General features: G+C 36.4%; 1 protein-coding gene and 1 pseudogene across 1 annotated transcript in view; one reads left to right on the top strand and one right to left on the bottom strand.

Annotated features, from left to right (window-relative positions):
- The window catches only part of EIF3G (eukaryotic translation initiation factor 3 subunit G), a 41,673-nt gene extending 28,136 nt beyond the window's left edge, over nucleotides 1-13,537 (bottom strand). The window contains exons 1-5 of the mRNA XM_053716073.1: nucleotides 13,381-13,537; nucleotides 7,064-7,176; nucleotides 4,342-4,430; nucleotides 154-213; nucleotides 1-50 (exon numbers count right to left, since the gene is read on the bottom strand). The exon at nucleotides 1-50 is cut by the window's left edge and continues 55 nt beyond it. Of these exons, the coding sequence (XP_053572048.1) occupies nucleotides 1-50; nucleotides 154-213; nucleotides 4,342-4,430; nucleotides 7,064-7,176; nucleotides 13,381-13,400 (332 nt within the window). The 5' untranslated portion in view covers nucleotides 13,401-13,537. The remainder of the gene's footprint in view (nucleotides 51-153; nucleotides 214-4,341; nucleotides 4,431-7,063; nucleotides 7,177-13,380) is intronic.
- Nucleotides 13,538-18,764: 5,227 nt separating this feature from the next.
- Nucleotides 18,765-25,574, top strand: LOC128662251 (armadillo-like helical domain containing protein 1; annotated as a pseudogene).
- The last annotated feature ends 429 nt before the right edge of the window (nucleotides 25,575-26,003 follow it).

Below are 26,003 nucleotides of genomic sequence, written 5' to 3'. Positions count from 1 at the left end.
ACATTAGGGCCAGGAGGATCAAATTCAGAATTGCCAATCTTCTTCCAATTCTTAAAAAAAAAAAAAAAAAAAATTAGAAGTACAGCATAAATATTTTATAGGATGTCAGACAGCTTGCTTTCTTTGTTCTTGCCATTTCATTTGTCCACTTACCTTTCTTCGAGCAACAACTTTAGAAGCTTTGACGGTTTCAACTTTAAATGTGCGAATAATCTAGAGAGAAAAAAAAAAAGGGGGTGGCATGGGCATGATGTTAGTGTAAATATTAAAGTGTCTGTTACAGATTGTTACAAAGCCTAATATGCTACCCTGAGTTCTTTATAATACTTTACCTGCAAGCCCTAATAATAGAGTCTTAAATATTTTAATTTTTTTTAATGCAATGGAAAATGGAATTCATGCATTAATTTTAGGTGTCTATTGATTTCTAATACCAGCTACTCTAAATTTATGCCACTGTTATCTTTACTATCAAGTTTTCCAGTTTACTCCCTAAAATCTGAATAATTGGGACCGACATATAAATAAATAGGCCCATAATACATATGTCTTTGCCTATTATATAATTTTAGAAGGTTATATACGCTGCTTTGGGTCTCATTTAAAATTATGTATACAAAAAAGAAACATAAAACACATCACCAGACAATAGGCCTAACAGCAGCCTACTTATATTAACATATGTGTTCATCTTTTTTAAAATTTATGTTAACTTTATATATCAGTTATGTACTCTCATTTAAAAAAAAATAAAAAAAAATAATATATGGTCAAGAGTCCGAATACACTGACAGTTTGATCCTTTTGCTTCCATTTTATTATTTTACTAATTTAGCTCTAACTGTACATATGTATGGATAAAAGCTAATTTCAGTAGGTGCACATGTATGCAGTAAGTATAATCCTTCCATTCTTCCCTTAACCTTTTGGCTGCTAAGCCATTTCCCACCTGGGTGCTAACCTGGTTTTTAACTTTTTTTAAATATATTTGTAATTTTTTTTTTTTTTTTAACAGATCCTCATTTAATTATAAAGTATAAAACAGAAATTCTATTTTAAAGACATAGAACAGAAATTAATTTTGGTCTGTTTAATAATTAGTAACTAAATGCAATCCCAATTAATAACATACATACGAAATTAGTTATCGAACAACACTTCCATTGACTCTGAACAAGAGATAAGGAGATTTTTTAATAAATGTGGTGCGTTAATCCAAAGTTTACCAGTAGGTATTCAGAAACAATATATTTTTCCGTTTCGAAACTCAAGCTATGTACAAGAAGCCCGTCTTAGAGGAGAGCTGCCCAATTAGACAAATAGAGGAGGTTAAATTCAATAGTAGGTGGAGAGGAGGGGGTCCTTTTTCTCTCTTTTTTTTTTCTTCTGTTACTTAGTTCTTTATAACTAAGTTATAAAATAGTAAAATCTCTTGTACCTAGGCGCACTGAGATTAATGTCGGTTGACTTATGAACTTATTGATATTTTTTCCTCTCTCTTTTTGTAGTATACAACGTGGAATTGTTTTGCTTTATCTTTATGTAAGAATTGATTTGATATTCTCTCACCCTGCGTGGTGAGTAATGGATACTATATTGTATTGTGTGTACTTGGTACTGGTTGTAAATAAACTTTAAAAAAAAAAAAATAAATGCAAATATAAGCTTATGCAAGTGTATATGTAAATATATATTTAAGTGACACATTCTTATAGGCTCAAGTTCAAAGGGGCTGAAATGTAGCCTAGTACCTATAAGATATTACGAAGTCTGTACCTAAACTGCAGAGTATCCTCACTACTATTGTGAAAATGATTGTGCTTGCCATGAGCAGTAATTCACCTTAAAGGGATATGAAATCCTATTTTTTTTTTATTTCATGATACAGATAGAGCAGAACATTTTAAACAACTTTCTAAATTTACTTCTATTATCAATTTTTCTTTGTTCTCTTGGTAGATGGCAGCACTATTTCCTGCCAGGTACAGCAAAATATATTTTTTGGGGGGATTCATATCCCCAAATATTTGGGGAGGCTGGAGGTAAATGCTAGTGCAAGAGGAAAAAAAAAAAAAAAAAAAAGTCACACTGTGAAACTATTCCATTATTCCTTGGGTAGCCTAACCAGAGAAGATGTGCCCTAAAAATAAATTGTAATCACAAGATTACTGAAGTGACGTGTATTCGAACAGGTTTAGTACTACAAAAGCATCCTCTTTGAGCCCAATTGTGCTTTTCACAGAGGAGAACTTTCCTGAAGTAGAGCAGTCTGATCCCGCCAAGTAAGGTCAGTCCAGCCCCAAAATACCAGGCAATTCTATGAACAAGGAACATGACAACCCCAGACGATCATTTGAAAATGGTTTGTTATCTTCATAGCCTTTACTGAGACAAGAGCTTGGAGGGTGTTTATAAATAAGACAACAATGTTGTGAATGACACTGATATAGTACATAGAGCTTAAAGAGAATGTAAACTTAACAAGTCATGAAAATGGCATTCTATAGAATTTTAAAAATTAGCATAAGTTTAATTCATGAAATTGTTTAAATTTATGTATTTTCTTACATTTTTATCTTTTAACTGCACCACCAATAAGCGCAGCTCTCCCGTCAACCATACTGTCTAATTGATTGACAGATGACGAAGCTTCAAACAACTTATCATGGTTTCCCCCCCGGGGCGTTCAGACCCTTTGCATAAACATCACAGCCCAGGGAGAAACCATGATTAGTTGTTTGAAGCATCGTCATCTGTCAATCAATTAGACAGTATGGCGGAGGGGAGAGCTGCGCTTATTGGCTTATTTAACGGCGGTGCAGTTAAAAGATACAAATTTAAGAAAATACATAAATTTAAACAATTTAATGAATTAAACTTATGCTAATTTTTTTTTTAAAAAAAAGTCTATAGAATGCCGTTTTCACGGCTTGTTAAAGGGACATAATACTCATTTGCTAAATCACTTGAAACGGATGCAGCATAACTGTAAAAAGCTGACAGGAAAATATCACCTGAGCATCTCTATGTAAAAAAGGAAGATAATTTACCTCACAATTTCCTCAGCTCAGCAGAGTAAGTTCTGTGTAAAAAGTTATACTCAGCTGCAGCCCAGTTGCAGGTAAAAAAAATAAATATATAAAAATGAAGAAATGAACAGCAGCCAATCGGCATCAACAGTGCTGAGGTCATGAACTCTTTACTGCGATCTCATGAGATTTCATTGTAAGCTTCCTTACACTGAATAGGGAAATAAGATGAGTGCACACGTAAGCTCGCTCCTTCCGCTGTCCCGGGACAGACATACTGATTTGTTGCTTAGAAGTCCTTTACAATGGGATGTGGCTACTGAGCAACTTTTGAGGTAAAATATCTTTCTTTTTTACATAGAGATGTTCAGGTGATATTTTCTAGTCAGCTTTTTACAGCTATACTGCATCAGTTTCACGTGTTTAAACATTTGGGTATTATGGCCCTTTAAGTTTACATTCACTTTAAACCCTCAGTAAGCTGCATTCCTATTACTCTCTGAGGACATAAACATTAAGATGTTTTTTTTATTACGGTTAGCTTATAGTCTGTTACCCTCAAGTTGTTCTTCCAACATATAGGTAGTATTTCTGAAAGGTAACAAGACCTGCTGCTGTACTTGCGACTAGTGATTGACTCCCATTTGAATAGAAACATTAGCATTTATTTTTTTTACCCCATTTGTCAAGCTGTTCAACAACTAGCTATTCTACACTCTGTATTTTAGTATTAAAGGACCAGTCAACACATTAGATTTGCATAATCAACAAATGCAAGATAACAAGACAATGCAATAGCACTTAGTCTGAACTTCAAATGAATAGTAGATTTTTTTATAACAAATTTAAAAGTTAAGTATATTTCCACTCCCCTTGTACCATGTGATAGCAATCAGCCAATCACAAATGCATATACGTATAGTCTGAGTTCTTGCACATGCTCAGTAGGATCTGGCGATTCAAAAATTGTAAATATAAAAGACTGTGCACATTTTTTTTAATGGAAGTAAATTGGAAAGTTGTTTAAAATTACATGCTGTATCTCAATCATGAAAATTTAATTTAACTTGAGTGTCCCTTTAAATGAGGAAAGTGATCAACACCCAATTAATTAGTATATTCATTCTGGCTAGTAAGAAGATTATAAACACAGAAACTCTCCTGTGTGTTCAGTGGTTGTGGCATCTGCAACTAAAATATGTTATATTCTTTAGTATAATTAATACCATTTTAATTTATTTAAAGTAAAATTTTCAGTTTTAGGTTTTCACTTATAAATATTCCAACATGATATGGTTTTAAACTGTTATACCTTTATCTTCTTGTCGTTTTCATCCAACTTGTATTCTGTCACGGTTTTGATGTTTCCATTGATAACTTCCCGGGGGGTGTCCAAGACAACTGTAAAAGTTCACATCAGTCAGTGTGTTTACAACTATTTAGAAGTGTTTTATTAGTGGCTGGATGTGTTAGCAGCCAAAGTTTAAGTTTAAAGGGACATGAAGCCCAAAATCTTTACGTCATGAATCAGAGAATACAATTACAAACAACATTCCAATTTACTTATATCGTCTAATTTACTTAATTCTCTTGCTATCCTATGTTGAAAAGCCATAACTAGGCAGGCTCAAGAGCTGGGAGCTAGCTGCTGATTGGTTGCAGCACATGACTCTTGTTATTGACTTACCAATGTGTTCATCTAGCTCCCAGTAGTACATTCCTTCAAGAAAGGATATAAAGAGAATGAAGCAAAATTGACAATATGTACGCGTAAATTGGAAAGCTGTTTAATATTACACGTTCTATCTCAATCATAGATTTTTTTTTGTCCCTTTAATAGCTCCATTATAATCCAGATTTTTCAGATGCCTACAACTTAAAGGGACAGTACACTGTAATATTGTTTTCCATTAAAGTATTTTAAATGACTTGTTATACCACCTGCAGAGTATAAAATATTTGAGAAATTGCATTTTCATGCTTATTTGTGTATATGAAGTAGCTGATTCTGTGCTTTGAAACCACAGCCTATTACAATGGGTTGAACTTAAAGGTGATATCAGATCTCATTATGTTATAACTTTGTGTACACAGACTTGCTTCCTTATCTTTTATTTGGCTGGAACACCAAAGCTCAATACATAGAGAGAACAATGGACAATTATTTTATTACTTAACTATCCTGCATCCCACTGAGAGTGTAACTTCTTCTGCTGGCTGTGTTTACTTAGGCTATTCAATAGCCTATACTCCAGTATCAAAACTTTCAATATAGGTGGCTATACCACAGGCTACATTATCTATTTCAAATGCTGAAATAGGAGTAAAGTAGCTACTTGTAACCAATTTAATACACTCTAGCAGGTAAAATGGATCATTGGGAATAATTTAAAGGGGAAAAAATGTTTGGGCGAACTGTCCCTTTAAACAAATTTGTCTATGTGATTCTCGGTTGGCAATAACTACAAAACTGGAATTTTTAAATGCGATGCTGCAAGTCTTAGTGTTTAACCCCAAAAAGTTTTTGACCTATGATTTTTTTTTGAATTTTTTTTTTATTATTATTTTTATCTTAAAAGGGATAGGAAAGTCAAAATTAAACTTGCATGAGTCAGATAGAGCATGTAATTTTAAGACACTTTTACATTCACTTATATGTTTAATTGTACTTCGTTCTATTGGTATCCCTTGTTAAAAAAAGAATACACACATATCCTACACTAGTGGAGCTAGCTGCCGATTGGTGCCTGCAGACATTTGTCTCTTGTGATTGGCTAACTAAATGAAAGCTGCAACAACTAATCGATATAATTGATTATTAAAATAGTTGTCAACAAATCTCATTATCGATTAGTTGTCTGCGATTAGTTGGTCTGCACACAGCACCAGCTGCTTCACTTCGATGAACTCCTGCACATGGTATTGTGTTTTATGGTTATGTCCTTAGCCTAAAGGGCATCTAAAGATGTTAACTTTTCACTTTTTCAGGACAGTATAAGTTTACAACTACTCATGGCTTATGTGCAACCCAGAAATAATAGGAGGAGTCATTTGGATTGTTTATATTAAATCTGGTGATTTGGGACTATACTTTGCATGATATAGTGTTGAGCTTGTTATTTACACTTAGCCCTAGAGTGAGGGGTTATTTCAATTGATGTTTGCACTATTAGCAGACTGCTTGGTATTGTCGATTTTATGTACTGTATAGATAAATGTGAAGGCTTTGTCCTGTTATTGATAGTCCTTAGCACTTGACTTTTTTATTTTTTAATATTTTTTAATTACTTTAAACACTTTGCATTGGTGAAGCTAACAAACATAAATATCGCAGCTTGGTGTAATTGGAAAAAACCCTACTTCTGCATCTCAGGCACCTCAACACCAACTGAGGGCATATTCTCTGCTGCAGGCAAAAGAGCTTACAAAAAGAGAGCCAGCCTCAGCCAGGAGCATGTGAACATGTTGACATTTTTGCATTTCAATGCAAAGCTTCTGAAAGAGTGAATAACAGAATGCTATAAACAGTGATAGTCTACCTCTTTCTAGTTCTACCTCTTTTCAAACAGTTTGTGGTTTTGTTTTGCTTCATTACAAAAATGTGTTCAGCTGCTTAAATTTTGGACAAACGGTTGTGTTAATGTACAGTTGTATTCTGAAGTTTATATTTGTAACACTCAGTATGTGGATTTTTATTTAAAATATAGTAAAAATGTATTGATTATTTTTTCGACTTATCAGATAACAAAATAATCAGCCAATTAATCGATTATGAAAATAATCATTAGTTGTAACCCTCAACTAGATGTGTTCATCTAGCTGCCAGTAGTGCAATGCTGTTTCTTCAGCAAAAAGATAACAAGAGAATAAAGCAAATTTGACAATATAAGTAAATTGGAAAGTTGTTTAATGATTTGGATAGAACAAACAATTTTAAAGAAAAATGTGGGGTTTCCTGTCCCTTAACAAACTAGAGATTATACACACACATTGTAATAATTGGTAAATTTTGAAGTAGGTATATTTATACTTACTATTTGAATGATCAACTTTGGGAATGGGAACGGGGACGGGAACGGCTGCTGGACTTAATGGTTCCACATCTTCTCCCTCTTCCTCCACCTGATCAGCCCAGCTGGGCTTTGCACTACCCAACAGAAAAAAAAAAAAGGGGGATTATAAGCATCAAACATAAGATTGTTAATGAAACATTTGTGTCGTCCAAAGCTAAGGTGACACTAACATTTTATAAAGTCAATTTATAAAGAAGCATATTTTTCTATTTCATATACTGTTTTGTCTTTCCTCTCCTATTAGTTTTTCCTCATCTAAAGCGTACACCAAGTCTACCCACCTACCACCGAGAACAGCTGTGTTGCTTTTTCCCTCTCCATGGATGTCCCTTATCACACACTGCCCATTTCATTCTATCACTTGTTACATGTCACATTTTACATCCTACTTGGCTGTTAAGTCTCTTATCTCTCTGAAACCCACTGGAGTCAAGCTATCAGACAGTTTAAAAATCCAAGTCAAAATATCAGACACTGTTTTGGAGCTATCAGACAGGTTTAAAACAGTAGTCAAGCTATCAGACACTTATTTGTTAGTACTTTCTTAAGACTATTAAAGGCTGTACCATACATATATGCTAATAAGAAATGTTTTAATGAATACCACAAGCATTTTTGTTATAAATGTCACTCAAATGTAAAAAAAAAAGTCATATTCCAGCATTTCTCTAAGCGTTAAAAACAAAATTCCCCATTGTGCCACTACATTTTCACCACAGCTAGTTCAAACAATGACCCCACTAAGATATCACAAAGTATGGAAACTTTTTAGTGTGGAATTTTAAAAATATAGGGCCCCAAACGTCCCTAAAATTGCAAAAATCATCACTTTCAAGCAATTTCACTTAGGGATAAAAGCAAAATCTCCCATTGTGCCACTACATTTTCACCACAGCTAGCTCACACAATGACCCCTCTACGATATCATACATTTTGGAGAGTTTTTACTGTGGAATTTTAAAAACATTGGGCCCCAAATGTCCCTCAAATTGCATAAATTGGCCCTTTTCAGCAAATTCACTTAGGAATAAAAAAGAAATCTCCCATTGTTCCACTAAAATTTCACCACAGCTAGCTCACACAAATGACCCCTCTACGGTATCACTAAGATTGGACCATTTTTACTGTGGAATTTTAAAAATATTGGGCCCCAAATGTCCCGTGAATTTCATAAATCGGCCCCTTTCAGCAAATTCACTTAGGAATAAAAAAAGAAATCTCCAATTGTTCCACTAAAATTTCACCACAGCTAGCTCACACAATGACCCCTCTACGGTATCACTAAGTTTGGGTTTTTTTTACTGTGGAATTTTAAAAATATTGGGCCCCAAATGTCTGTCAAATTGCAAAAATAGTCACTTTCCAAAAAATTCACTTTGGGATAAAAAAAAGAAATCTCCCATTGTTCCACTAAAATTTCACCACAGCTAGCTCACACAATGACCCCCCTACGGTATCACTAAGTTTGGACCATTTTTACTGTGGAATTTTAAAAATATTGGGCCCCAAATGTCCCTTGAATTTCATAAAATCTGAACTTTTCAGCAAATTCACTTAGGAATAAAAAAAAGAAATTTCCCATTGTTCCACTAAAATTTCACCACAGCTAGCTCACACAATGACCCCTCTATGATATCACAAAGTTTGGAGACTTTTTACTGTGGAATTTTAAAAATATAGGGCCCCAAATGTGCCTTGAATTTCATAAATCGGCCCTTTTAGGCAAATTCACTTAGGAGCTAGCAGCTAGCTCACAAATTTTAGTGGAACAATGGGAGATTTCTTTTTTATTCCTAAGTGAATTTGCTGAAAAGGGCCGATTTATGAAATTCAAGGGACGTTTGGGGCCCAATATTTTTAAAATTCCCAAGTAAAAATGGTCCAAACTTACGCCTAGATTTAGAGTTTTGTCGGTAACGACCCGCGTAGCTAACGCATGCTTTTTTTTCCCCACACCTTTTAAATACCGCTGGTATTTAGAGTTCACATAATGGCAGGGTTTTCAGTGCGTTAGGCTCCAAAAAGGGAGCCTAGAGCATAATTTAACGCCACTGCAACTCTAGATACCAGCGGTGCTTACGGACGCGGCCAGCTTCAAAAACATGCTTGTGCACGATTCCCCCATAGGAAACAATGGGGCTGTTTGAGCTGAAAAAAAAACCTAACACCTGCAAAAAAGCCGCGTTCAGCACTTAACGTAGCCCCATTATTTCCTATGGGGAAACACTTCCTACGTCTGCACCTAACACTCTAACATGTACCCCGAGTCTAAACACCCCTAACCTTACACTTATTAACCCCTAATCTGCCGCCCCCGCTATCGCTGACACCTGCATATTTTTTTTAACCCCTAATCTGCCGCTCCGTAAACCGCCGCTACCTACATTATCCCCTATATTATATTTATTAACCCCTAATCTGCCCTCCCTAACATCGCCGACACCTAACTTCAAGTATTAACCCCTAATCTGCCGATCGGAGCTCACCGCTACTCTAATACATTTTTTAACCCCTAAAGCCAAGTCTAACCCTAACACTAACACCCCCCTAAGTTAAATATAATTTAAATCTAAATAAATAAACTCTTATTAAATAAATTATTCCTATTTAAATCTAAATACTTACCTGTAAAATAAACCCTAATATAGCTATAATATAAATTATAATTATATTGTAGCTATTTTAGGATTAATATTTATTTTACAGGCAACTTTGTATTTATTTTAACCAGGTACAATAGCTATTAAATAGTTAAGAACTATTTAATAGCTACCTAGTTAAAATAATTACAAAATTACCGGTAAAATAAATCCTAACCTAAGTTACAATTAAACGTAACACTACACTAGCAATAAATTAAATACAATACCTACAATTAAATAAACTAACTAAAGAACAAAAAATAAAAAAATATTTACAAACATTAGAAAAATATTACAACAATTTTAAACTAATTATACCTACTCTAAGCCCCCTAATAAAATAACAAAGACCCCAAAATAAAAAAATGCCCTACCCTATTCTAAAATAAAAAAGTACAAAGCTCTTTTACCTTCCAGCCCTGAAAAGGGCCCTTTGCGGGGCATGCCCCAAAGAATTCAGCTCTTTTGCCTGTAAAAAAAAACATACAATACCCCCCCCCCCCCAACATTACAACCCACCACCCACATACCCCTAATCTAACCCAAACCCCCCTTAAATAAACCTAACACTAAGCCCCTGAAGATCTCCCTACCTTGTCTTCACCTCACCGGGTACCGATCTGCCCAGAAGAGGGTCCGAAGTTTTGATCCAAGCCCAAGCGGGGGGCTGAAGAGTGACGTCCATCCTCGGGCCGAAGTCTGGATCCAAGCGGCGGCTGAAGAACTCCATCATCGGGCTGAAGTCGGAAGTCCATCATCGGGATGAAGTCTTCTATCAAGCCGCATCTTCAATCTTCTTTCTTCCGGAGCGGAGCGAGCCATCTTCTTCCAAGCCGACGCGGAACATCCTCTTCAACCGACGCCTACTAGCCGAATGACGGTTCCTTTAAATGACGTCATCCAAGATGGCATCCCTCGAATTCCGATTGGCTGATAGGATTCTATCAGCCAATCGGAATTAAGGTAGGAAAATTCTGATTGGCTGATTGAATCAGCCAATCAGAATCAAGTTCAATCCGATTGGCTGATCCGATCAGCCAATCAGATTGAGCTTGCATTCTATTGGCTGATCGGAACAGCCAATAGAATGCGAGCTCAATCTGATTGGCCACGACTCTAAATACCGGCGTTAGAAAGATCGCATTGAAAAGATAGGATACGCAAATGACGTAAGGGGATCTGCAGTATGGAAAAGTCGCGGCTGGAAAGTGAGCGTTAGACCCTTTAATGACTGACTCTAAATACCGGCGGTAGCCAAAACCAGCGTTAGGAGCCTCTAATGCTCGTTTTCACGGCTACCGCCCAACTCTAAATCTAGGCCTTAGTGATTCTGTAGAGGGGTCATTGTGTGAGCTAGCTGTGGTGAAATTTTAGTGGCACAATGGGAGATTTCTTTTTTATTCCTAAGTGAAGTTGTTGAAAAGGGCCAATTTATGCAATTCGAGGGACATTTGGGGCCCAATATTTTTTAAATTCCACAGTAAAAAGTCTCCAAACTTAGTGATACCTTAGAGGGGTCATTGTGTGAGCTAGCTGTGGTGACATTTTAGTGGAACAATGGGAGATTTCTTTTTTATCCCAAAGTGAATTTTTTGGAAAGTGACTATTTTTGCAATTTGAGGGACATTTGGTGCCCACTATTTTTAAAATTCCACAGTAAAAATAGTCCAAACTTAGTGATACCGTAGAGGGGTCATTGTGTGAGCTAGCTGTGGTGAAATTTTAGTGGAACAATGGGAGATTTCTTTTTTATTCCTAAGTGAATTTGCTGAAAAGGGACGATTTATGAAATTCAAGGGACATTTGGGGCCCTATATTTTTAAAATTCCACAGTAAAAATGGTCCAAACTTAGTGATACCGTAGAGGGGTCATTGTGTGAGCTAGCTGTGGTGAAATTTTAGTGGAACAATGGGAGATTTCTTTTTTATTCCTAAGTGAATTTGCTGAGGGACATATGGGTCCCAATATTTTTAAAATTCCACAGTAAAAATGGTCCAAACTTAGTGATATCATAGAGGGGTCATTGTGTGAGCTAGCTGTGGTGAAATTTTAGTGGAACAATGGGAGATTTCATTTTTATTTCTAAGTGAATTTGCTGAAAAGGGCCGATTTATGAAATTCAAGGGACATTTGGGACCCAATATTTTTAAAATTCCACAGTAAAAATGGTCCAAACCTAGTGATACCGTAGAGGGGTCATTGTGTGAGCTAGCTGTGGTGAAATTTTAGTGGAACAATGGGAGATTTCATTTTTATTTCTAAGTGAATTTGCTGAAAAGGGCCGATTTATGAAATTCAAGGCACATTTGGGGCTCTATATTTTTAAAATTCCACAGTAAAAACTCTCCAAAATGTGTGATATCATAGAGGGGTCATTGTGTGAGCTAGCTGTGGTGAAATTTTAGTGGAACAATGGGAGATTTCTTTTTTATTCCTAAGTGAATTTGCTGAAAAGGGCCGATTTATGAAATTCAAGGGACATTTGGGGCCCAATATTTTTAAAATTCCACAGTAAAAATGGTCCAAACTTAGTGATACTGTAGAGGTGTCATTGTGTGAGCTAGCTGTGGTGAAAATTTTAGTGGAACAATGGGAGATTTATTTTTTATCCCAAAGTGAAATTTTTGGAAAGTGACTATTTTTGCAATTTGAGGGACATTTGGGGCCCAATATTTTTAAAATTCCACAGTAAAAAGTCTCCAAACTTTGTGATATCGTAGAGGGTCATTGTGTGAGCTAGCTGTGGTGAAATTTTACTGGAACAATGGGAGATTTCTTTTTTATTCCTAAGTGAATTTGCTGAAAAGGGCCTATTTATGCAATTCGAGGGACATTTGGGGCCCAATATTTTTAAAATTCCACAGTAAAAACTCTCCAAAATTTATGATATCGTAGAGGGGTCATTGTGTGAGCTAGCTGTGGTGAAAATGTAGTGGCACAATGGGAGATTTTGCTTTTATCCCTAAGTGAAATTGCTTGAAAGTGATGATTTTTGCAATTTTAGGGAAGTGTGGGGCCCTATATTTTTAAAATTCCACACTAAAAAGTTTCCATACTTTGTGATATCTTAGTGGGGTCATTGTTTGAACTAGCTGTGGTGAAAATGTAGTGGCACAAATGCTGGAATATGACTTTTTTTTACATTTGAGTGACATTTATAACAAAAATGCTTGTGGTGTTCATTAAAACATTTCTTATTAGCATATATGTATGGTACAGCCTTTAATAGTCTTAAGAAAGTACTAACAAATAAGTGTCTGATAGCTTGACTACTGTTTTAAAGCTGTCTGATAGCTCCAAAACAGTGTCTGATATTTTGACTTGGATTTTTAAACTGTCTGATAGCTTGACTCCAGTCTGAAACCCTCCACTTAACTCACCAGCTCAGTCAGTACACCCAGCTCTCCTATAACCAGAAATAAAATTAAAAAAAAATTTGCCCACTCTACCTTCCCTCACTAATTTAATCTCTCAGGGAGTTTTGTCCCCCTAAATTATTTGCCTTATAACACTCCTGTCCTGATGTATCCCACAGCCTTCCAATTTTCAAAACACTCTTTCACAGCCATATAACAAACTCATTAAGTATCCCATACACATCTATATTCCCATACTTTAATTCTTAGTGTACTAACTCATAGTCGCCGGTCGGCATGTCTGTCTGTGTGTCTCTTGATGGCGCCTCCGGAAGTAGAAGAGGACTAGAGACCCATACTCTCAGCAGTCATCAGAACAGTGAAGCAAGGAGGATAGAACGTATACTTCCGGTAACGCTCCGTCACTATATACTAATTAAACTCTATGGTAACAACAGTAGCCTATGATGATGGTTGGGCGGTATAATACAGTCACATGATTTTGACATTTGGCTGATGCACATTTTCGCAGATCCCACTCGGCGGCAGTATATATGAAAAGCGCTGCTTGGCTGTTACATGCTGTTTGTTCAGTTGTCAGTATATGGCGCTCCACCGATATTCCCTGTGAATTTCAGCTTCTATGTGTAAGAGCGCCTACAATGGGCGTGTTATTGTAAAATTAGGAACCCCTCCACCGGCATGTAACAGCCAATCAGCGCTTGGCAAATATCCAGTCGCGTGGGATATGCGAATATGCCTGCTAGCTATATAGTTGACATTTTCTGGTGTGGTTCTATGCGGTATAATATTATGATGCTGAATATCAGCGCACTATGATACACTTGTTATGCGGTGCAGCAAATTTACATTAGTGCCTGTTGATTTTGTTGTGTTTTTTCTATACTGATACTGAACAATTGTTTATAATTAATTGCTGATTTCAATACACTGCAATACCTAATAATATGTAGATATATATGATTCGGAGCATTCAGTTTTAGACAACTTTCCATTTTACTTTTAATATCAATTTTGCTTCATTCTCTTGGTATTATTTATTGAAGGAGAAGAAATGCTCGACTGGGAGCTACCAATTAGCAGCTAGCTTACAGCTCCTCAGCCTACCTAGGCATGCTTTTCAACAAAGGATACCAAGAGAACCAAGCAAATTAGATTATAGAAGTAAATTGAAAAATGATTTAATACTGTATGCTATGTATCATGAAATACATTTTTGGGTTTCATGTCCCTTTATTGCAGGCCAGCGACAAAAAATATTGTTTACGATTGATGATGACGCAATCCAAATGACTGAATATATTATGTAGTGAAATGTATTGGATAATCTAAAATCAAATCACCTGACAACATGTTTGCAGTGATGAGCAAACTGTATACATCAAATGCCTGCACATAATATTTTTAATCCTTAGACTGGACTAAGAGCAACATTATTTGCGTAGTATATGCACCTGCACCGCAAACTCACCTTAATAAACTTAATACATTGTATAACTCGTTCTGCCGCTTTGTGCTACAATGTAACTATAAGACCCACCATTGTGACATGCTAAAAGAACTAAACTGGCTGTCGCTGGGATCCAGGCGAACCCTCCATCTTTCCTGCCTTGTGTTTAAGAGCCTTTCTGGGAAGCTCCCACCCTACCTGAGCAGAATGCTCTCCCCAGCTATTCCCACCTCCTATAACCTCCGATCCAATAACAGCATATTATTAAGCTTGCCTCAATACAAAAAGAAAGCAGCTCGATCTTCCTTTTCCTACAGAGCGCCACAGTTATATAATGACCTCCCTCACACTTTAACTTCCCCAAGCCTAATATCCTTTAAGAGATCCTTCTATACATATCTCAAAACAGTTATTTCCTACCAGTTCTATGTTAAATGTTTGCATATATTGTGTATTATTATTGTTTTTGTATTTTATTGTACACTATTGTATCAATGCAATGTTTTGTGGTCCCAGGACATACTTGAAAACGAGAGAAATCTCAATGTATCCTTCCTGGTAAAATATTTTATAAATAAATAAATTTGCGTGGAAGAAAATAGGTTGAATTGACATTTTACCCGTATGCTAAATCACCTGAAAGTAATGTAGTATTATCTGTAAAAACCGACTCCAAAATATGACCCGGACATCTCTATATAAAAAATGAAGATATTTTACCCAAAGATGTCTTCAGCTTCGCAGAGTAAGTGCTCTGTGATCAGTTATCCTTCAGCTACTGTCATCTGCAGGGTAAAAAAAAAACAGCCAATCAGCATCATCAGATCCAAGCTCACACTTTGTTTTACTGATCTGGTGGGATAAAGTCCCTTTATAATAGGATGTGGCTACTGAGGGAATTTTTAGTTAAAAACATAATTTATGTAAGAACTTACCTGGTAAATTAATTTCTTTCATAGTGGCAAGAGTCCATGAGCTAGTGACGTATGGGATATACATTCCTACCAGGAGGGGGCAAAGTTTCCCAAACCTCAAAATGCCTATAAATACACCTCCCACCTCACTCAGATCTTATTTTAACATATAGCCAAGAAGTGAGGTGTATAAAAAGGAGTAAAAAGCATATAAAAAGAGGAACTGGAAAAAAATAATGTGCTTTATACAAAAAAAAATCATAACCACAAAAAATAGGGTGGGTCTCATGGACTCTTACCACTTTGAAAGAAATTAATTTATCAGGTAAGTTCTTACATAAATTATGTTTTCTTTCATGTAAGTGGCAAGAGTCCATGAGCTAGTGACGTATGGGATATAATACCCAAGATGTGGAAGTCCACGAGTCACTAGAGAGGGAGGGATAAAATAAAAATAGCTATTTCCACTGAGAAATTAAATCCCAAAAAATAATTGTTTTCTTAAAATTTTTAAAAACCCCTCAAATCAAAGGCATTAGAATCAAGCTGAGACAACTGCCTAAAGAACCTTTCTACAAAGGCTGCTTCCGAAGAAGCAAACACATAAAAATGGTAAAATTTAGTAAAAGTATGCGAAGAAGACCAAGTTGCTGCTTTGCAAATTTGATCAACTGAAGCTTCATTCTTGAGAGCCCAAGAAGTGGCAACTGATCTAGTAGAATAAGCTGTAATTCTCTGAGGCGGAGACTGCCCCGCCTCCAAATAAGCTTTGTGAATCAAAAGTCTCAACCAAAAAGCCAGAGAAATAACAGAGGCTTTCTGACGTTTCTTGGAGCCAGAAAAAATAACAAATAGACTAGAAGTCTTTCTGAAATCTTAAAGGGACATGAAATCCAAAATTTTTCTTTCATGATTCAGATAGAGAATACAATTTTAAACAACTTTCTAATTTACTTTGATTATCTAATTTGTTTCATTCTTTTGGTATCATTTGTTGAATGAGCAGCAATGCACTTAAGGTATTCTAACTGAACACATGGGTGAGCCAATCACAATCGATATATATATATATATGCAGTCACCAATCAACAGCTAGAGCTTAGGTTATCTGCTGCTCCTGAGCTTGCCTAGCTAAACCTTTCAGCAAAGTATAACAAGAGAAGGAAGCAAATTAAATAATATAAGTAAATTGGAAAGTTGTTTAAAATTGTATTCTCTATCTGAATTATGAAAGAAATTTTTTAGGTTTCATGTCCCTTTAAGTAGCATCAACATAATATTTCAAAGAGTATTTTTAGGATTAGGACACAAAGAAGGAACAACAATTTCCTTATTGATGTTGCTAGAATTCACAACTTTAGGCAAAAATGTAAGTCCGCAAAACAGCTTTATCTTGATGGAAATTAGATAAAGAGACTCACAAGAGAGAGCAGTCAATACAGAAACTCTTCAAGCAGAAGAGATAGCCAAAAGAAATAACACTTTCCAAGAAAGTAATTTAATGTCCAGAGAATGCATAGGCTCAAAAAAACGAGGCTGATTAATTGAGATTCCAAGGAGTAGAAATAGATTTAAAAACAGGTTTAATATGAACCAACACCTGAACAAAACAGTGAATATCAGGAAGTTAAGCAATCTTTCCATGAAATAAGATAGAGCAGAAATTTTGTCCTTCCAAAGAATTTGCAGACAAAACGTTAATCCAAATCAACCTGAAGAAACTGTAAAATCCTAGGAATTCTAAAAGAATGCAAAGAAAATCATGAGTAGAACATCATGAAATATAGGTTTTTACAAACCCAAAATAAAATCTCCTAGAAACAGACTTACGAGCCTGTATCATAGTGCTAATAACTGAGTCAGAGAAACATCTATGACTAAACACTTAAGCGTTCAATTTCCAAAAACCTTCAAATTTATAAATTTGAGTTCCTGAAACGGAAGGTCTGGCTTTTAAGGAAGTGGCAAATGTGTAATAATGAGCGCTGGGTGTAGCACCAAACTCCTGAAAAAACCTAAGTGTCCCTCACATAGGTTAAAACAAATATAATACAAAAGAAAACAAGAGCGCTATAGCTAAAGGTGGAAATACAGATGGTAATTTGATAACACCAGAAAGACAAAAACAAATAGAATATATATATATATATATATATATATATATATATATATATATATATATATATATATATATAAATGGCTATGCCAAATTTATTGAAATACTAATAATAATGATAAGCATACATAATAAACAAATTAGTAGCATAAAAACTAAGAACTTCTTGAGAAAGCCCTGTAAAGGGAGAAACGCGTTGATGTGTTGCAGTCTACTATGCAGAATCTATTTGTGAACTTTTATCTGTATTGACACAATACTGCCATGGTTCTTTGAATTCTTGTTGGAGGAAATTGGGATACCTGACAAGCTACTACTACTAATCATTACACCTGGCTCTCCTTGTTTTATCAGACCGCTGACCAAGTGTGCGGCGCTCCAGTTTTCAGACCTAGATTACCATCTGTGCCGTCTCCATACATTCTTCACAGCAAGTATCCTGCGTGCTATCAGGCACTTAAGAGCGTATACATTGTATACTTCAGATTTGGCATCTACACTCCTTTTGGCCGGTGGACCGGAATGGACCAATAGGATTGAATCTCTGGGACAGCTCCCACACAAGTGACGTCACACGGTCACGTCTGTGAGCATCGACGGAGGTGCTAGGGCTACAAGCCGCTCCATCCTGGAACTGCCATTCGGAGGGTACTAGGTAACAATAATTACATATCTGGATTTGCTCTCTATTTTTGTACCTAACTCGAGTTTTCAGTGACTTATTTTATAATTAGTTTTTATGTGGTGGCAACATTTTCTCTTTTTTTCTGTTAAAATGGAGACGTCCATTTTTTAGATAACTTTTTAGACAGTTTTTATGCTACTAATTTGGTTATTATGTATGCTTATCATTATTATTAGTATTTTAATAAATTTGGCATAGCCATTTATATATATATATTCTATTTGTTTTTGTCTTTCTGGTGTTATCAAATTACCATCTGTATTTCCACCTTTAGCTATAGCACTCCTGTTTTCTTTTGTATTATACTTTAAGGAAGTGGCCAAGGCTGGCAACTGAACATCCTGACAAGATCTGCATACCAACACCTGAGAGACCAAGCTGGAGCTATCAGAAACACATAAAAAATGTTCCATTGATTAGGGTTTCCTTACCGTCATCTGAAGAATAGAAGATTAGAGCACAAGCCAAACTGCCATAATGATTTCTATCAAAGAACAAGAGGCTATTGCAAGGCGTATGGACTTTTTCCAAGAGTGGGACAACAACAATAAAGCTACAAGAAGTGGCATCATGAGAAATTTTATCTCCCTGAACAGCGGAAAGACAGGACATGAATAAGAGCAGGAGTTTTCACAGGGATGCAGCCTGTTTTTGGCCCGATTAACTACCTGGCTTAGGCTTTCATATATGTTTGGGATGTGTCTAAGTGAGATACTTCAGTCAATTGCAGTTTTTCTATCAGCTGCTAACAGCAGTCACTTTAAGATTGAATTTGTGGAAATTGGCGGGATCCTAACATTACTGGAAATTTTAGGTTTAAGACAGCTTAATGAGCAACACAAAAAAGAAGCGCTAAAACTGCTTGAGATTTTGAGCGGAGATGAAAGAAAATTTAAAGAGCTGGTGTGTGAAAGCTATGGAGTGCGTGCAATTGCAGAGTGCCTGGCAAAGTCCAAATCTGAAGAAACTCAGGAGCAGGCACAAGCAGTTTTGGAACTGCTGGCTTATGGAAACCCCAAATATCAGAATCAAGTATATAAAGGGTTAATTACACAGTTACCATGTTCTTCTCCCAAAGTACAACAGTTGGCCCTACAGACTCTCAGGGCTGTGCAGGCACTTGTGAGCACGGCTCACCCTAGTATTGTTGATGCACTTCTGGGAGTACTCCGATCAATGCATATGGAAATTCAATATGAAGCTCTCCAGGTCATTAAGCAGCTTGCATCTACTGAGGTCTGCTCGGCCTTGCTGAAAGGATTAGTATCTCTCTTGAGACCCTCCAAAAAAGAGAATAATAAAGGGTAACAAGTATTTGATGATCCATCTGTGCCTCAACTGTCCGACTCTTTACCAGTATATATTCAACAAGCAGCATGCGCCAAAGCTATTGGCATGTTAGCCCGGGAATTCCCAGAGTTGTGTGAAGAGCTAATACAGCTACGTGTGATCCATCATCTCTTGTTTGTCTTGGGAAACATGCAAAACACAAAAAGCCAGAGACAAGCCAGCCTCACTTTACAGCATTTTGTAATGTCTTTTGCTCTTGTGGAGGAAGAAGTGAAGAAAACTATGGGGGACACCTTGTTCCAGATGCTTTTGGACAGTGCTGAAACATTTTACATGAAAACAGACAAAGTGCAAGTTGCCATCCTCACATCCAACCAAGTTAACATACCTGAAGTGTCAGAAGTCACAAATTGAGATGCCACATTCTGTAAACTCCCTGAGCTCATGAATGTATTCCATAATAAAGCATTGTCTGTTACAACAGGACTCTCACTGAGTCCTTAGATGTCTGGGGGGAAGAAGTTGAAACCTGGAATTTTGCTCTTTATATCCCTTTGTCTATAATAATTTTATTTTTATCTGTCACATTTGTATTCTTTTCCCACCACTACCCTGGACAATTTCTGTGCACCCCCATGACTGAGTCTGTGATTTTGATTTAGTTCTAGATTTATCACTGTAAGAGGGATTTCTGAAATACAATGTTATGTTTACTGCAACTTTGACTTTGACAGTCACAAATCACAATCAACTGTTATTTGCCACTCACAAATCAAAATGAAAATAAATTTTTGTTAAAAAAAAATAAAATTGTTCCATTATGATCTTGAAGATCACCCTTGGAAAAAGAACCAGAGGCGGAACAAATGTAAGCAGGTTGGTAAAAACCAAAGAACTTAATTTTTTTTTTTTAATCCTTGTGCCCCCTCCCTGTTCATCATTTTCCCGGGCTCTGGTCTGTGGGAGCGAACTGGAGGCGTCCAAGTTAATGTTTAATATTAATGTATTTATATATGTATTTCTTGTTTTGTTATGTTTTGTTTCTTTACTGTAAAAAACAAAACAAAATGTGTGGACAATTTGGATCTCGCCTATGTATGGCAAGTTGGTGATCGTGCCACTTTTTCTTCTGTAAACCATTTGTTGTTATAATGGACTCTGTGAAACCAACAAAGTCTTATGTTATTATATTTTCTTTGTTATTTGTCAGATATGAGGTGGTCCTTTGTCCTCGTTACAAATAAAGTTATTTTTAAAAAAAACAACCCCCCCCCCCCAAAGAACTGCTAGAGCATCCACTATTTTCACCTGAGGATCCTTGGACCTGGAAAAGAATCTGGAAAACTTCTTGTTTAGACGAGAGACCATCAGATCTATTTCTGGAAGACCCCACATCTGTACAAGATGAAAAAAACACATCTGAATGGAAAGCACTCCCCCAGATATAAAGTCTGACGGCTGTGATAATCCCCTTCCCAATTGTCTACACCTGAGATATGAATCGCAGAAATTAGACAAAAGTTGGATTCCGTCCAAGAAAGTATCTGAGATACTTCCTCCATAACTGAAGGACTGCGAGTCCCTCCTTGATGATTGACAAATGCCACTGTTGTGATATTGTCTGTTTAAAAAACAAATGTAAAAGTTCTCTCTTCAAAAGAAGTCACACCTGAAGAGCCCTGAAAATAGCATGGAGTTCTAAAATATTGATTGGTAACCTCGCCTCCTGAGGTTTCCAAACCCCTAGTGCTGTCAGAGACTCTCAGACAGCTCCCCCACCTGAAAAAATTTGCATCTGTTGAAAATACAGTCCAGGTAGGGACGAACAAATGAGGCCCCCTAAAACAATAAGGTGATAGTCCAACCACCAAATGAGAGAAAAAAGTGTTGGGATTTAAGTATATCAGTTGTGATATCTGAAAATAATCCCTGCACCTATGGTGCAACATGCAAAGCTTAGAGGCCCCAAATGAAAACAAGCAAAGAGGATCGCACCAGATGCTGCAGTCATGAGACCTAAAACTTCCATGCACATAACCACTGACGGAAAAAATAGAGACTGGAGGTTTAGACAAACTAAAATTAACTTTATTCGTCTCTAGTCTATCAGAGAAAGAATCATAGACACTAAAATTGATCTGGAAACCTAAAAAGGTGACCCTTGTCTAAAAAATCAAGAAACACTATTGTAAATTGATCCCCCAACCAATGTCTTGAGGAAACCACACTAGTTGTTTTAAGTGAGATTCTGCTGAATGAAAATATTAAAGCTAGTACCAAATATCATCCAAATAAGGAAACACCACAATGCCCTGCTCTCTGAATACAGATAGAAGGGCACCAAGAATCTTTGAAAAGAATCTCTGAGCTGCAGCTAGCCAAAAAAGGACGAGCAACAAATTGGTAATGCTTATCTAAAAAAGAGAATCTCAGAAAACAATAGTGGTCTGAATGAACTATAGTGGACTTGAAGTAACCTTGCTAAACAGAAAGGCAGAATAGTCCTTATAGTCACCATCTTGAAAGCTGGGACTCTTACAAAACAATATAAAAATTTCAGATCCAGAATTGGTCTGAACAAATTTTTTCTTTAGGACAATGAATAGATTTGAATAGAATCCCAAACTCCGTTCCTGCAGAGCAACTGGAACCATCACCCCATAAAACTCTAAATCTGAAACACAATTCAGAAAAACCTGAGCTTTCACAGGGTTTGTTATAACATTGAAAACAATCTTCTCATAGGAGGTTTTTATTCTGAAACCTATACGATACTCCTGAGAAAACAATTTTCTATGGCCTAGATTTGGAGTTCGGCGTTAGCCGTGAAAACCAGCGTTAGAGGCTCCTAACGCTGGTTTCTTACGCACTCCGGTATTTAGAGTTTATTTACCGCGACTCAAAATACACCTAACGCTCAACTTTCTACCGCCACCTCAGACCCAGTAGTAAACATATACCGACAAAAACAACATCCACGAATCACAAAACAAATATTACACAAAGTACACTTACACTCATACAAACACTACACTATCTTTATTTTTCATATTTATTTTGTTTTCGTTAAAATACAAAGGATTAAAGTTGCGAGATCTCGGGTGTTTGAAATAAATCCACAAAAATCCATTTTCCCATTGACTTACATGGACATACGGGAAAAGACCCTCATATACCTACATCTAACTAATAACATTATCACAAACATACACTCATCGATGCATACAAACAATATACACCACATGACATACACAAAATATTTATTTATTACAAAAAGAACACGATTTAGTTACTTTTTCACACAAGCTCATGACGTCACTCACTTTACGAGGAAAACCAGTCTTAGAAAAAAAATTTAGAAATCTTTAGAGCCTCCATTGACTTCTATTGGGAAGACGTGCTCGTGCACGCGAAACCCTCATTTCCCTAACGCACGCAAATAGCGTAGACTTAAAAACTCCAAATACCAGCGCTAGAAAAAACATGATTTTATGCGTTAGACCTAGCGATGATAAATAGATCAAGAAATGACTATTTCCCTATGGTGGACTTATGGTTTTTAATTATTAAATATTCACAACACCATAAATTTGTTTCACACTTTTAGATTACATCAACTACAAATCCACATCACTAGTAACACATTATTATTTCAATAAAATTACATTTAAAATTAAAATAAAATTCAATACACATTTCTGGATTCACAAACACTACACAATGGGAAACACCTCTCATTTACCTTTATTATTGCATTTCAGTTATTCAACTCATATGCTTGCAGCAACTGCATATTTACATAGGCTTAACACATAATCACTCATGGATGCACATATATTACTTTTAACATTCACTCATACATGTGCATTCAAATGATGGGGGAAAAACACATTACATTCTCTACAGGAATCACAAAACACAACATATGGATTTGACTGTACTTTTAACATCATGATTCCATCACAATAAACCATTAGGAATTACATACAAAAAATACATCATTACACCAGATTACAGATGTCACTTTATAGGAAGGAACAACAATGCCAGACCGCTATATAGAAGTCAGCATATGTGGGACACAATCACAATATATACGTATATGTACATAACACGCATCACCCATCACGCAACCACAAAGCACACATTTAGATTTTATTCAGCACACAATAACAATGTAGCACAATACAACAACACAATGAGGATTTCACAACTACATAGGCAGGTTAATAATATCATGACGTCATTATAAGATTCAACCATACACATCACAGATTCACCACTGTACCGCCCCTTTCTGAACTTTAACACTCAATACTACAATACAACATATACGTAAACAACAGTTTGGAACAGCATTATTATGGAGATTTCAATGGGACAATTAATAAATATTGTCAGATCGCAAATCACTTATATATATATATAATACTACAGATGGCAGCCGGAAGTTATTCAGTATTAGTGCCATTTTTATGGCACGCATACAATATTGTCAGATCTAAAATCACTTATATATACAATACTACAGATGACAGCCGGAAGTTCGGAATTATTATTGCGATTTTAAAGGGACGCATACAATATTGACAGCTCTGAAATCACTTATATATATAATACTACAGATGGCAGACGGGAAGTTATTCAGTATTAGTGCGATTTTAAAGGGACGCATACAATATTGACAGCTCGGAAATCACTTATATATACAATACTACAGATGACAGCCGGAAGTTATTCAGCATTAGTGCGATTTTAAAGGGACGCATACAATATTGACATCTCGGCAATCACTTATATATACAATACTACAGATGACAGCCGGAAGTTCTGATTTTTTATGGCGATTTGAATGGGACGCATACAATATTGACAGCTCGGCAATCACTTATATATACAATACTACAGATGACAGCCGGAAGTGCTTCAGTATTAGTGCCATTTGAATGGGACGCATACAATATTGACAGCTCGGAAATCACTTATATATACAATACTACAGATGACAGCCGGAAGTTCTGATTTTTTATGTCGATTTGAATGGGACGCATACAATATTGACAGCTCGGCAATCACTTATATATACAATACTACAGATGGCAGACGGGAAGTTCGGAATTATTATTGCGATTTTAAAGGGACGCATACAATATTGACATCTCGGCAATCACTTATATATACAATACTACAGATGGCAGACGGGAAGTTCGGAATTATTATTGCAATTTTAAAGGGACGCGTACAATATTCACATCTCGGCAATCACTTATATATACAATACTACAGATGGCAGACGGGAAGTTCGGAATTATTATTGCAATTTTAAAGGGACGCGTACAATATTCACATCTCGGCAATCACTTATATATTCAATACTACAGATGGCAGACGGGAAGTTCGGAATTATTATTGCGATTTTAAAGGGACGCATACAATATTGACTGCTCGGCAATCACTTATATATACAATACTACAGATGGCAGACGGGAAGTTCTGAATTATTATTGCGATTTTACAGGGACGCATACACTATTGACTGCTCGGCAATCACTTATATATACAATACTACAGATGGCAGATGTTACTTTATCGTTTACAAACAATATTGCAGCAACATTGATCGATCACATTCGATGCACATTATACACAACTATGCACTTTCATTCATGTTAGCCTGGACGTGTGCTTGTTACTATAAGATCGCGTTTAAGAAATATTGATTACGCATATGAACAAACATTACAAACATGCACTGTATGTGTGATATTTGACACTTTCACATTGAGATTCATTGGGGGAAAACAGCATTTCAGCAAACAACAAAAAAACGCCCACTGTGAAAGCATTCGCGCCGCTCACATACAAACAAGTGAATACAATTAGCAATCATTACAAACTCACTACCATTGGACTAATCGTACTATAAATCCCCCAAACAACATGGCCAAAGCATCACTTGTGATCCACATCAGTGCATACCTTGTTACGCTGTTTTGAAAGATGGATGACGATGACATGGTAGACACTGCTGGTGCTGCTATTGGCGAACTAGCTGTTGGTCGAATCAGGCAGCCTCGGCGGCTCAGACCGAGACGAAGGGGTCGTCTGGTTCGAGGTCCTCGTGTCTACAGGGTGAGACCCACCTTGGAAAACATGAGTGACTTTGAGGTTTTTGATAAGTATCGGCTCGATCGCGAACAGCTCATTGGCCTTTACGAGCTTCTTAAACCTCATTTGGAGCCAAGTATACAAATAAGGACTGCTGTTCCCCCCATGAGTAAGATGCTAAGCTGTCTATACGTCCTGGCCTCCGGGAGTTTTCAATCCGGAGAACTGTACATGCATGGCCTGGCTCAAGGTACATTCTCTGTGGTGTTTGATAACTTTCTGGACGCCATGGTACGTATCAGTAAGCAATACATAGGA

Source organism: Bombina bombina, chromosome 6 (genome assembly GCF_027579735.1).
Source record: "Bombina bombina isolate aBomBom1 chromosome 6, aBomBom1.pri, whole genome shotgun sequence".
Classification (NCBI taxonomy): Eukaryota; Metazoa; Chordata; class Amphibia; order Anura; family Bombinatoridae; genus Bombina; species Bombina bombina.
This window is presented reverse-complemented; position numbering and strand designations above follow the sequence as displayed.